Source organism: Phocoena sinus, chromosome 1 (genome assembly GCF_008692025.1).
Source record: "Phocoena sinus isolate mPhoSin1 chromosome 1, mPhoSin1.pri, whole genome shotgun sequence".
Classification (NCBI taxonomy): Eukaryota; Metazoa; Chordata; class Mammalia; order Artiodactyla; family Phocoenidae; genus Phocoena; species Phocoena sinus.
The window spans coordinates 162284787-162299085 of record NC_045763.1 but is presented as its reverse complement, the minus strand read 5'-3'; the positions used below and the strand labels follow the sequence as shown (position 1 = coordinate 162299085).

Sequence of the window (14299 nt, the reverse complement as noted above, 5' to 3'; positions counted from 1 at the left end):
CCCCTTTCTGCCCCGTCTGTTAAGAAATCAGAACCAGAGGAGCCGGGATGACAGAAGGAACATGCAGGACCCTATCCAGGACCAAGACCTTATCTTCTGCAGACCGACCCTGGCTTACTTAGGCCACGGACACTTTTATTTTATGTTTAATTAATTTTTACTGGAGTATAAAAATTTTGACTGGAGCATAATTTTTATTGGAGTATTGCTTTGCAATTGTGTGTTAGTTTCCACTGTACAGCAAAGTGCATCAGCTATAGGTATACATATATCCCCTATCTTTTGGATTTCCTTCCCATTTAGGTACCACAGAGCACTGAGTAGAGTTCCCCAAGCTATACAGTAGGTTCTCATTGGTTATCTATTTTATACGTGGTGTCAGTAGTGTATATATGTCAATCCCAATTCATCCCACCCCCTCCCCTTTCACCTGTTGGTGTCCATGTTTGTTCTCTACGTCTGTGTCTCTATTTCTGCTTTGCAAATAAGATCATCTATACCATTTATTCTAGATTCCGCATATATGTGTTAATATACAACATCTGTTTTTCTCTTTCTGATTTACTTCACTCTGTATGACAGTCTCTAGGTCCATCCACGTCTCTACAAATGACCCAATTTCATTCCTTTTTATGGCTGAGTAATATTCCATTGTATATATGTACCACATCTTCTTTATCCGTTTGTCTGTTGATGGACATTTAGGTTGCTTCCATGTCCTGGCCATTGTAAATAGTGTTGCAATGAACATTGGGGTGCATGTGTCTTTTAGAATTAATGATTTTCTCTGGGTATACGCCCAGTAGTGGGATTGCTGGGTCAAATGTTAGTTCTATTTTTATTTTTTTAAGTAACTTCCATACTGTTCTCCATAGTGGCTGTCACAGGCACTTTTAAACCCTCCTGATTCTGTCTTCCTAGGGCTTTTGTCCAGAATCATTTGTGAACTTGTCGTCATTTCTTTTTCCTTTCCTTTTCCATTTCCCATTGAAATGATTGCACAATGATGAAAAGATGATGACCGAACCCACTGAATTACAATCTTAGGTTGGTGTAGCCCAGGAAGGTGTAATTTTAGCACAATCTCCACTGCTTCTTATGCCCCCACCTCCAGGTTTGAGAAATGAAATCTCAGAGGGCTGAGTTTGACCCTGAATGTGGTCTCCCATTTATCTTATTCTGGCTGTGAACTGGAACACGCAGGCAGCAGTGGGACGTGTTTTGTACGGTGTGGCTTGTCCTTCCAAATCGGCTGTGAAGTCCGGGCCAAGCCTTCCCTTACATTTCCTTCCCGTCCCCCGAAGCTCACGTTCAAGGTTGTGCTGGTAAGAGAGCTGTGCTCAACCAGCCCTCCCTGGAGGAATGATGGAGGGGGTCCAGGTGTAAGTCTCGGCCACTGACGAGTAGCACATCTTAATGACCACAGAGCCAGCTGCAGGTGATGGCTTGGATCCAGCTGGACTTACTGGTCTCTGTCCCAGGGGAGCACATTTTCTGGGGAGCAGCTTCTTCAGAGGACAGCTCTGCCCTTCTCCCCCTGAGTTCAAGAGGCCTTGAGAGCCCCCCTTGAGCCCAGAATCTTCTACTTCTCTCACGTGAGTCATTTGACAAGCTGAACCTGACGGGGCTCATGAAGGACGATTTCAGCCCCCAGGCTCCATGTTATAGAGCAGAGCCAGCCCCTCTGCTGATGGGAAACTGTCAGCCCACTTCTGGCACCTGACAGAAGGGTGGCGGGGGAGCAGGGGAACCAGGAGCCCTCCCCCAGGACGCTTTGGGATATCCAGGATGGAAGTGGAGGGATGCTTTCCCCTCCCCACTGCCTGCGCCTGGGGCCTGAGCCCTGAGCTCCTCGGGGAAGCCAGTGACCTCGGCAGATCCATGGTGGCCAGAGAGGGCTATGGCTGCAAAGTCCTTGGGGGTCTTTGCTGTAAATCTCTGTGCGGTAAGGGTGGGGTCCTCCTCAGTCTTCTCCCACCCTCCTCTCTCCCTCAGGATCCTGTAGGACACGCAAAGCACATGTCCATGCCTAAGTTGCAGGTGTCTTAGAGCATACTGATTTTGGGGGTTGACAGTTCAGTTCATTACCATCCTTTTCCTTTGTGCCAATTAGTGTTGGCCGGGCCTTGACACCCCCAGAAACATTATGGCCAGGCCCCTGCCTCTGCTGCAGAGGGTAACCTCCACTGACTCAGCGCCGGGTCACGTGGCGGATGCTGTGGGATAGAGTGAAAGGTCGGAATCACGGGACTAATTTCCCACAAGGTTCTGTTTTCCGGTTCTGTATCCAGGAAGCCAGTCTCTCCGCCCCTCGGAGAAGGATTCTCAAACCTGATTGTGAGTTAGAATCAGCTGGGGGACTGTTTCTTTCGTCCTTTCAAACAAGCAATCTCTGGACCCATCCCTGGATGTGTCACTGTGCCCTTGGCGGTCTGGAGGTGCAGCTCTGCGACCTGCATTTGCACGAACGTCAGTTGGAGAATTCTAATGCACAAACCGGTTCGGGAAATCTGCTGTAGACTCCCGCCCTCACCCCTCACCTTCTCACCTTATCGAGAACCTCGCCACCCACTTACCCTCTATCTGGTTATGTCCTCATCCTCTCCCCTCTCTGGCGGCTTCTCAGCAGACAGACAAGCTGAAGTTTCTCCCAAGTACTTCTGAGATAGTGGTCCTCGCCTGTGTTCTGAAACCCTCACCTCATTCTCCCCTCAAACCTCTGACATTCTCTTCTCTCCTCATCATCCTCTCAGCCCCCCTCTGAGGCTGCTCGTGACCTAATCAGACCCGGGACCCCGCTGTCCCTTCTCCATCTCTGCGGTAAGTGACCCTGTCCACCAGCTTCTCTTCCCTGAGACTCTGTTTCTGGGACACTCTCCCTCACCTCTCGGATCGGCCCCGCTCTGTCCCCTTTGTGGTCTTAATGTCCCCCTGGGTCTTTTCATGACCCCCGGGTGACATCATTCGCTTTGGTGACTTGTGCTACCCTCAGCCTCTGTCTCCAGCTCGGCTCTGCTCAGCCCATGGACACAACACTCGCTGGGCTCCATACCTGGTTCGTGGCTCCAACCTCATCACATAGTGTGGGAAACCAGACACCCAGACCCACCTGTGCCCCGTTCTCCCTTCCCTGACATGGAGCAGGTCCCCCAGTCCCCATCCTGGACACCATCCCCTCCTGGGGTTCCTTCTCTGCTTCCCCTCCCCGCTGCCATGCCTCCCTGCCCACCTCACCTCATCTCATCTCCTAGCCTCTGCCTCACCCCTTCTGCCCCATCCTCCCCTTGGGAGTCAAAACCCTGGTCTGTGATTCCCCACTGAAACCCTTCCCGGGGCCGCGTGTTGACTAGAAGAGGAAATCGGGCCCCACAGCAAGTCCCTCAGGGCCCTCTGCAGTCTGACCCCTGCCCGCCTCCAGCCCCGTTTTTCATCCCTGCCCCCAATGCCGCACCCTATGCTCAGCTCCCTGTGCCCTCAAAGTCCCCTGCCACCCTCTGAGCTTCCGGATGGGCACACTGGGTCATCTCTGGGATGCGCTTCCCCTCTTCCTCCCCTTGAATGTTTCCCGTCAGCTTTCCAGACCTCTCCCCACTTCAGGTTCTCTTCTGTGAAGCCTTTTCTGATAAACCAAATAAGATTCGTCACTGTTCCTTCTGTGACCCAGTGTCCCCACCAGAATGTGAGCTCCCGGAGTAGGACCCGGCCGAGCCCCATCTCCTGCTGCACTCTGTATTCCCAGGGCCCAGCACGGGCTCGTGGTTGGTGCTCATGCAATAAGTTAGAACTAACCCGTCGCTGTTGGAGAGGGTCCGTTCTTTAGCGGGTAAGACTCATTTAAAGTAATTAACACCTCTTCATATGAAAGGGTGCTAAAATCATTTTTAAAAACTTCTGGTTGAATAGGTTAAAATGATGTTTTTATATTATAAATCCATTCACGGGACTTCCACAGGGTGCAGTGGTTAAGAATCCGCCTGTCAATGCAGGGGACACGAGTTCGAGCCCTGGTCCGGGAAGATCCCACATGCCGCGGAGCAACTAAACCCGTGCGCCACAACTACTGAGCCTGTGCTCTAGAGCCCGCGAGCCACAACTACTGAGCCTGCACGCCTAGAGCCCGAGCTCTGCAACAAGAGAAGCCCCCACACCACAGCGAAGAGTAGCCCCCGCTCTCCGCAACTAGAGAAAGCCTGTGTGCAGCAACAAAGACCCAACACAGCCAAAAATAAATAAATAAAATACATAAATTTTAAAAAACAAAACGAAAAAAAGTGTACAGTTCAGTGGCATTAAGCACAGTCACATTGTTATACAACCATCACTACCATCCATCTCCAGAACTCTTTCATCTTGCAAAACTGAAACTCTGTGCCCATTAAATAATAACTCCTCATCTCTTCCTCCCCCAGCCCCTGGCAACCACCATTCTATTTTCTCTTCCTGTGATCTGACTACTCTAGGTACCTCATACAAGTGAAATCAGACAACATTTGTCTTTTTGTGACTCGCTTATTTCACTTAGCATAATATCTTCAAAGTTCATCCATGTTGTAGCCTGTGTCAGAACTTCCTTCCTTTTTAAAGATGAATAATATTCCAGTGTATGTATATATCACATTTTGCTTGTCTGTTCATCCATCTGTAGACACTTGGGTTGCCTCCACGTTTCAGCTATTGTGGATAATGCTGCACTGAACATGGGTGTACAAATATCTCTTTGAGACTCTGCTTTCAGCTCTTTTGGGTATATACCCAGAAGTGGAATTGCTGGGTTATATGGTGACTCTAGTTTTAATTTTTTGAGGAAGGGCCATACTGTTTTCCATAATTTTCCTTAATTTTTAATGTAAGGATGCAACCTCCTAGACTGAAAAGAGCTCAGGCTTCCACACTAGACAGATGTGGGTTTCAATCTGCACTCTGCTATGTGGGCAAGTTACTTAGCCTTTCTGAGCTTTGGTTTCCCCTTCTATAAGGTGGGAACCGCTATCCACCTGTCGTAAGGATTAGAGGTAGTGTGGTTAGGAGGAGGTAGCATGCTACAGCACACGGTAGGTGTGCGGTAGATGATATCTGTGTTAATTTTACTTAATATTTCCCCCACGTGCTTGTGTTCACCTTCCACCATCTTTCTACTTCAGTGGTGTTCTCTTTTTTAATGGTGTCAGCTTGTGTTCATCTCATATCCCACAGCATGATACACGAGCAGAGGCGAAGGATGGTGGCACACACTTTCTCATGGTCCCTGTGTCCTGTTTCCTCCTGTGCCCGCTACCAAGCCCTGAATTCGTGTCTCCATCATTTTTCAGCTCTGCTTTCTTCGTCTGTCTTAGTCATCTCAGACACTTTCAGTCTCCGCAACGCCCTGCTGACAAAACGGACTGTCCGTCTTCCCTGGTGGTGTAGTGGTTGGGAGTCTGCCTGCCGATGCAGGGGACAGGGGTTAGATCCCTGGTCCGGGAAGATGCCACATGCCATGGAGCAACTAAGCCCGCGTGCCACAGCTACTGAAGCCCGCGCGCCTAGACCCCGTGCCCCGCAACAAGAGAAGCCACCCAATGAGAAGCCTGTACACCACAACGAAGAGTACCCCCCGCTCGCCGCGGCTAGAGAAAGCCCGTGCACAGCAACGAAGACCCAACACAGCCAAAAATAAATAAATAAATAAATTTTTAGAAACCAAAAAAAACCGGACTGTCCGTTTGGTGAGAGTGGGAGAACAGCATTTGCCTCCCCAAATCTCCCAGAGGGCCACCCCGGCGCTGCGTCAGGAACACAGAGGGGCTGTTTAGACTTGAATCCTGATCTTGAATCTGTCTGGTTGACCTTGAACCCTTGGTAATTACACTTCAGTGAGCATTATCATTATTTGAGTGGAAGGAGAAACTTGCTTAGAAATGCAGATTCCTGGGCCGCCCCTTAGACCTCCAGCTCTCAGACGGACACCCAGGCATCTGCATTTTTTTTTTTTTTTTTTTTTTTTTTATGCGTTACGCGGGCCTCTCACTGTTGTGGCCTCTCCCGTTGCGGAGGACAGGCTCCGGACGCACAGGCCCAGCGGCCATGGCTCACGGGCCCAGCCGCTCCGCGGCACGCGGGATCCTCCCAGACCGGGGCACGAACCCGCGTCCCCTGCATCGGCAGGCGGACTCCCAACCACTGCGCCACCAGGGAAGCCCCAGGCATCTGCATTTTAAACAAATACTGCAGGCGATGATACAGGTGGTCTGAGGATGAACTTCACACTGGCTGCATTTCTTTGGGTCCCCGTATCCCACCTGCTGTTCACCAGGCGCTGTGCTGAGCTGGGGGCAGAAAGGTGGATGGGATGCCACCTGGGACCTCAGAGGAGTTCTCAGTAACTCAGGAGGCAGAAATACTCACAAACAGTGGCAGTTGTTCGGATGAAGAGGAGGACGGGGCAGGGTTGGGATCAGAAATCAGCCTGGTGGACTCAGGGGTCGGCCTTGGATCTGAGGCACGAGTGTGTGGGCTGAGGGAAAGGCCACATTAAGAAGCCAGTAGGAGCCACCAAGTTGGAGCAAAGAAGGGCCAGCAGCCAGGGTGCAGAGAGGGAGGGGAATCAAAGCTCCCCCAACTCCGTCCACCCCAATCCCCACCTGCAGAGCAGCTTCCTCAAGGAGCAGGAAGTATGAGACGTAGGAACGTGAGAGTCATGGGGTGATTTCCCAAGTGGCTTGCATTCTCGTCTGGACCTGCTCTCTCAGGTCACTCCACCTGTGAGGTCAGGGTGACAGAGCATGGCCATCCACGTCAGACAGCGGTGGGGTCAATGCCCACCTGTGAGTGTGACCTTGGACAAGATACTTAACTCTTGATTGTGTGTGTGCGTGCGTGCTTTAAAATGTAGATTTTATTATTAGTTAGATATGGTGAGGCCAACAGATCAGGAAATCATGGCCACTGAAAAGATGGGTTTTTTTCTCTTTAACATTCCTCTTTTAAAAAAAGTTTTATTGAAGTATAATTGATTTACAGTGTTGTATTAATTTCTGGTGTACAGCAAAGTGATTCAGTTATACATATATATGTTCTTTTTCATAGTCTTTTCCATTATAGTTTATCACAGGGTACTGAATACAGTTTTCTGTGCTATACAGTAGGACCTTGTTGTTTATCCATTCTATATATAATAGTTTGCAGGAAAGATAGTTTGTTACTCACAGTTCCTAAGAGGAGGGGGCACACCGCACTTTGGGGGTGGCAAATAAGAAAGCACAGTTAGGAGGCAGAGGGAGTGAGGGGAAAATGTGGGGAGGAGCCTTTACTGTGGTTTCCATGGGAAGGAACAGCAAGACAGGGTAAGCAGGTTTAGGATTGACTAGTTTGAATCATTTCAGTGGTCTCTGGGGTGTAGGGGCTGCCCTAGTGGTCTGGTACCTGGCTCTGGGTGATTAGGGTAGCGGGGAGTGACCCAGAGTGTGAGAGTCTATAAAGGAGGAGTTTGGGTGTGGGCTGTGGATTGGTTGGCTTGTGTAAGAAAGTCATTTATTATCTCTAGGACTTGGCTAGCTCTGGGAGGGGTTCTCTCCAGGGTCAGCAAGGCCCCAGATATCAAAGCATCAGAAACACCTGGTTAATACAATATGTAAGCTAGTGTGGTGGGCAGAAGGATGCCCCCCCCCAAAGATGTCCATACCCTGGTCCCCAGAACCTGCAAATATGGTACCTTACATGGTAAAAAGGACCTTGCAGATGTAACTAAGTTAAGGATCTTAAAATGTGGGAATTACCCTGGATTATCCAGTGGGCCCAATGGAATCACAAGGGTCCTTATAAGAGGGAGACAGGAGGATCAGAGTCAGAGAGAGAAGATGTAAGGATGGAAGCTGAGGTCAGAGAGGAGAGAAGTGCAGCTCCTGGCTTTGATGACACAGCCACGAGCCAAGGAATGCAGGCAGCCTCAAGAAGCTGGAAAAGGCCAGGGAACCACCGGTCCCCCAGAGCCTCCAGAAAGACCCCAGCCCTGACGACCCACTTCAGACTTCTCGTATCCAGAATTGCGTTGTTTTAAGCCACTAAGTTTGTGGTAACTTGTTACAACAGCCATAGGAAACTCATACAAATAGAAGGAAGGCCAGCTGCCTTGCAGGGTCATTGAGGGGCTCCGAGCCCGTGTAGAAAAAAGCCTGGCTGGAGAGAAATGTCAGTAAATGCAGCAATAGTACCCGCAGGGCTCTGGGAAGTTTGGGACGAGGTAAAGACCATGGACACACCCACCACGTTGCTCTGTGCTTTGTGTCTGCTCAGTAAATCTCGGGCTCTCTGTCCTTCCCCTTTCAGGTCTGGGGTGCTTGGGGGAGCCCCCTCAGGATATGCCCTGGCCTGTGTTCTCTCCCCTCTGCTGGCACCTGCAATCAGCCTGTGTGCTGGGGGTCATTTCCTGAATTTACCCTGTGGGTGGCTTCTGTGTCACCTCAGCGGCACCAGCTCCTACCTCTGAACTGCTAGGCCCTAAGGATCTTTGCCACACGAGGTCGGTGCCCTTTCCACCCGCTGTCTGTTGTCCTTGCAAGTGGCTGCACCATTGTTCTTTAATGGCAGGGGCCAATTGTCATGTGACCTCTGTGTTTCCCCCAGAGGCCTCAGGACTGTGCTGGGTCCTTGGCATCCCCAGGCCATGCCTCCTCCAGGCTGGGACATTGGCATCTCTAGTATGGGCAGCAGAGGTGGCCTGAGCTGGAAGGTGCCACACAGGCCGCTCTCTCGGAGCTCCCGGAGGGCGAACCGCTGGGCCCCAGGCTAGTGATGAGCCCACGTGCCGCTGTGTCTCCCAGCGCCCTCAGAAGGCTGTCCCCTCCGGCCTCTCACAGGGACGTTCGTCTCGGCCTTCACCGTGCTGTGTGGCGCCCGCACTGACCTCCCGGACAGGCACGTGTGCTGCGTCTTCTGGCTGAACATCGCTGCGGCCCTCATCCAGATGCTCACGGCCATCGTCATGGTGGGCTGGATTATGAGCATCTTCTGGGGCATGGACATGGTCATCCTCGCCAGTGAGTAACCGCTGGCACCACACCTCCCCGAGGGGCTGGAGCGGGGCCGGCATGCGGGGAGCAGGCCTGGGCCAGGGTGGTCTGGGTGTTTGCGATGCTTCGGGGCATGGGGGCTTCGCAGGGCAATCTGCCTCCGGGACCCTCCCCGCACGCCCAGCCCCGAGGCCTGCAGGGAATCTGAGGGACCTGAGCCGGAGGGGAAGGGCGTGAATAAGGGAGGGAGGGAGCCCCCGTTCAGCTCAGAAACAGTCCTGCTGACGACCGCGGTAGCAGGGGTGTGGCCCGCGTCAGCTCAGGTCCCCTGTGCCTCCATCGTGCCGTTTCCAGAAAGAAGGAAAAGCCCACTGGGTATGTTTGCCCTCAGGAAACACTGTAACTTTTTCTACAACTAGAACAGCATAATTTCAACTTCTTTTAAACTAAGCTCTTTGTTCCTTGATGCTAAAGCCTTACTCTTCCTAATTTGTATGCAGTGGACCTTCACCAGTCACTTACAAACTTGATCCCGACACAAAACTACCAGAGAAGACTTGATTAACATTTTAAAAATAACCTAGTGAGATCTTAAAACAGACACATATTTTAAGCAGCCGTACTTGTCACCCTGTGCCCCTGTGCATGTCCCTGTATTGTCACACGTTCCGTCTACCTCATTAGGCCTCATGTCCTAACAAGGACCACGTCTCCTCAGGCACTTCGCCCTTCTCCCCACACCCCACACTCCTACTGTGTCCTACACCTGACAAAACCATTGACAGGTGGAATGTCAATGCCAGATGTGAGCTGTGCCAGGTAAGGACAGCAGAAGCAGGAGGGGAAGCCCAGGGGCCAGGGGCTCTAGAACGATCTAGAATGATTCCTAGTTGACCCAGTCTGAGTTCAGGATCCTGTGAGGACCCAAGATTCAGGACACACACAGATGCCGGGTCAGTGACCAATTAAGCCACCAGGCCGGAGAAAATGCAGGCCCCTGAGCATGAGTGAGCTCGGCAGAGCCCGTAGATCGGTCAGACAGGCTGCTTGGAAGCAGCTCCTCCCCTGCCTGGGATGCTGGACTGCCAGGGCATCCCAAAGTTAGAGCTGGGAGACAGCCAGAGAAGAGGGAGGGGGACACTGGGCAGGGAGAAGCTGAGGAGCCGTCAGAAGACAGTCCTTCCTTGCTGCGCGGAGAGCTGCTCTCAGGGCAGGGGCTGCTGTCAGGGAGGACGTCGGAGAGTGGGCAGAGCAGGCAGAGACCAAGGCAGGCCCCTCATGGGAGCCCCGCCCCATGGGCCTGTCCACGGGCCACTTGCATTTGTGGGGAGGGGTGCAGAACATCGCTAATTGGACAGAAGTGCTGCCTGTCATCCTGTGAGTCCTGAGAAGCCAAGTCTGACAATTTCCCAGGGAGAGTTGGGTGCTTCCCGAGAGGCCTGTGTAAGCTCCTGACCTTGGTCCCAGTTGGAAACTGGAAGGGGCCTCTGCTCTCAGAGTCTTCCTCAGCGGCAGATGGAAAGCCTGTGACGGCTGCCCCATCTCCACCCAATAGGAGCCCCGACCCCTCTTACTATATCATCTCCTCATCACACAACTGTCTGGCCAGGCACTGGGGCATGTTAGTAAGGAAATTTCCTGTTCCAGCGGCGCAGGCCTGTGTCACAGGGTGGGTCTCAATAAATGTGTTGATGCCTAATCTGATCCCGAGAGCTTTCTGGTTTTCTTTTTTTGGTCATGCTTGATACCAGGACCCACAGGGGTCTGGATCTTAGAGACAGCTTCAAGAACTCCCCTTATCACCTCCTAAAGGAGGAAACAGAGACCCGAGAAGGGCAGATGGGGGTCTGTCACTTCCTCACCTTCCACCACCCTAGCTGTTTTCTCAGCAGAAATCCCTCTTCTGTGGCTGGTGTCAGGGCCGTATTTGGCGCCAGGTTAACCAAGTGCTGGAACCCACCTCCCCACCCTTCCTACCCTCTCCCCCCCCTTTCCTACCCTCTCCCCCCCCCCACCGCCCCAATCCGAGCTTTCACTGTGGGTCACCTCCTTGGTTCCAGGGATGCTGTCTTTGTGTCAGACTTTTTAGAACACTGTTTGGGGAATGGACTTGAGGGCTGCACCAGAAAACCCAACACGCCTCACCGCTACCCACTTACCCCGCCTGTCCACCAGACTTGCTCACCCATCTCAGCAAGGGGTGCCTTTGCCCTTACTCCAAAAAGTAAGCCCACCCTCAAAGGATGAGTAATTGCCACTGTTGAGATGGTGCTGTGGGCTGGAACTGCCCCGAGCAACAATGCAGTGTGAGTATCCCAGGATGACTACGTAGAAGAGAATAGCCACAATTGACTTATTTGTCCTGGTAGATAGTTGGATAAGGGGCTGTTCTTTCCGGTGTCACTCCAGCCCCGTCCTGTGAAAATGAAGGGAACTTTTCAATGATAACAATACAGGGTGATTTTTTTTAATGTGGCATTGTCTGGGGTGTCATCAAGAAATGTACCATCAAGAAAAACCTCCTAAGAGGGGAAACAGAGAAATATAGATCAAAGTAGAAGTTAAAATCAGGAACGTATAAGGCCGCTGCTCTATTTATATGAATAATAACAAATAACACTCAACAACAGCCTGTATTGGTTGTGGGTCAATAAATATTTGGTAGTTGTACGAGAGCCTCTCTCTACTGCCATACCCATGACACACATTGCTAATCAATCATTACACTTTCTGCTGAATAGTCTTACATGTTCTTAACACAGGACTTCAGGCAGTCACTATCAATGGATCCAAGATGTCTGCAAGATAAAGTCTGTTTGCCATCCCCCACCTGGGTCTTTCCCAAAGCAATAGGTTTTATATATGTGGCTCCTGTCCACATAAAAGGAGAACCCCGTGGCTCAGACAGAGCTGGGCTGGAGCCAGGATGGGTCACTTCAACATCTTTAGGTTGTCACAGTTAAACCTGTCCTGTACCCATCCCTCCTGGGGTCCATCCAGAATTCCATCTCAGGACAAACATGGGTTGGGGGTGGGAGAAGAGTGAGGGGCAGGAGATGAGCAGAAGAGCGGCCTTGGCTGATATACGGAGGGAACGGGAGAGAGCTTCTTGGCAGTGTCTCACCGAGTGTGACCCCCAGGGAGGGGAGGATGCTCTCTGTGCGCTCCTGCAGCCAAGTCCACACGCCTGCTGGGGCTGGCCACTGGCCGCAGGGGCTGGTCACTGTGAATACTGGCCACAGCCCGCTTCCATCTCCTGGGCCGCACTGTGCATCCTCCCTCTTTTTATATTTCAGGCAGTCCCTCCGGCCTCTGTTTTCAGACTGTTTTCTCTTTCTCTTTTTCTTCTCTTCCTTATGCTGCCTCATAACCCTGTGTTGCTCCAAAGTTTCCCAAGGTGAGTCTGTTGGGGGATGACAGGCCACATGCCTGGGCTGCCTTGGGCCTCCCCTTCACTGTACTGCCCTGCACCCCCAATGCACACAAACACCCCCTCTCCCAATTGGTCAACAAGCTTCTATTTTCAGAAGCTTCTTTTTTTTTTATTTTGGAAAATGTTTAAACATAGACACAAGTAGAAGGCCTAGTACAATGAGTCCCTAAACGCACATATTGGCTTTAACCATCACCCACTCATGGCCACTCTGGTTTCATCGGTTACTCCCTACACCTTCCTCTACTCCGAACAACTAAATTTGATGAATATCTGGTAAATAAAGAGAAGAACTACATGTAAGTCCACTGATGCTTCTCTGTGGGCTGAGTTACCAGCTAATAGGGGTAACCACTCAGCAAATTCCAGACTTATAATTTCACCCTTAAATATTTCAGTAGATGTCTTTTTTTTTTTTTTGTGGTACGCGGGCCTCTCACCGTTGTGGCCTCTCCCGCTGCGGAGCACAGGCTCCGGACGCTCAGGCTCAGCGGCCGTGGCTCACGGGCCCAGCTGCTCCACGGCATGCGCGATCCTCCCGGACCGGGGCACGAACCCATGTCCCCCGCAATGGCAGGTGGACTCTCAACCACTGTGCCACCAGGGAAGCCCAGTAGATGTCTTAAAAAAAAAAAAACCCACAATACCCTTTCATGCTCAAATAAACCAGCATCAGTTCCTTAATATCAACAGTGGTCAATTTCTTCCCATGTCCTAGTAATCATCACCAAGGCTTTAAAGGCTCGAAGCCATCAGTCGCCTTGGCCTGTGTCCGAGGCGTCCAGCTGATGGAGCACGCACGCTCGGCTTCTGCCTTGTGTACGCTGTCTTCCTTTTTAATTCTTTCCTCCTCTCGGTCCACATGAACCAGATGCCCATCACTTGGGGAAGCCTGCCCGGTACCTTCTCCCAAGGCTCCGCGTTGGGAAATCACAGCAGGCCAGTCTGCTGGGGCCACTTTTGTGCAGTAGCTTCAGGGGTGGGGATTCAGGAGCACAGTGATAACCTTCCAAGCCCCACCAGATCTGCAGCAGACACCCTCCTCTCATATATCCCCCACTAAACCCAAAGATCCACTGTTCCCCGTTCATCCCTTTGTTTCCCATTAAAAGCCAATGAAAAAAAAAAAAAGCCAATGACCTTGGCAGTCATTTACACCTCTGTGTGAATAAGTTCTAGCATATTCTAGTCTGGGGGCACCGCCTGGAGAAGTGCTGCGGGAACCGGGTGTCTGACCATCTCTCCTCTGCTTCTTCCTTACAGGCTACAAGGAGCAGGGCATCCCACAGCAGCTGTGAGCCCGGGCGAGCCACTGAGAAGCCCGGTGTCCCGGAGGGCCACGTCAGGCAGAGGCGGGCACGGGGTCTTCACATGTTGTCTTCTGCCGCTTCCCGGGTTTGGAGTGGAAAGAGGGGACTTAAAAATATTATTTATTTTGAAAACGCATCTGCTTCTCTCAGCAGGCTCTAAGGGCTACCAGCTCCTCCCGCTGCTCCAGAAAGCCCTGTAGTGCAGACACGCAGAGCATCTGGGTTGGGTGGGGAGTGGGATGGAGATGGGAATGCCTAGAGAGAGGCAGGAGCGCCCCGGCTCGGCCCGCTTCGCGTCACCCACCGCCCACTGCGAGGGCGCGAGGGGCCGCCAGTCCAGGCAGCAGTGGCCCTGTCCAGACGAGCAGGGCTCGTCAAGGGGCAGGACTGCAGTGGACACCTCCTCCAGGTCCCCAGCCCCTGCCAGATTGGTCTCCTGGGGGCAGCGGGAGTGAGGATGGACAGACTCCAGCCCAGTGTGGAAAGGCCTGCTGTGCCCTCAGCTGTCAGGGGGACAGATCTCCGCAGGTGTCTGCTGAACCTAATCGCAGCCCTCACCTCCTTGCCCC

At 52.0% G+C, this 14299-nt stretch overlaps 1 protein-coding gene across 1 annotated transcript in view; it reads left to right on the top strand.

Moving 5' to 3' along the window:
- The window catches only part of STUM (stum, mechanosensory transduction mediator homolog), a 61014-nt gene extending 46944 nt beyond the window's left edge, over positions 1-14070 (top strand). Inside the window, exons 2-4 of the mRNA XM_032611573.1 lie at positions 8835-9014; positions 12376-12384; positions 13684-14070. Coding sequence (XP_032467464.1) covers positions 8835-9014; positions 12376-12384; positions 13684-13718 — 224 coding nt within the window. The 3' untranslated portion in view covers positions 13719-14070. The remainder of the gene's footprint in view (positions 1-8834; positions 9015-12375; positions 12385-13683) is intronic.
- Positions 14071-14299: the final 229 nt, after the last annotated feature.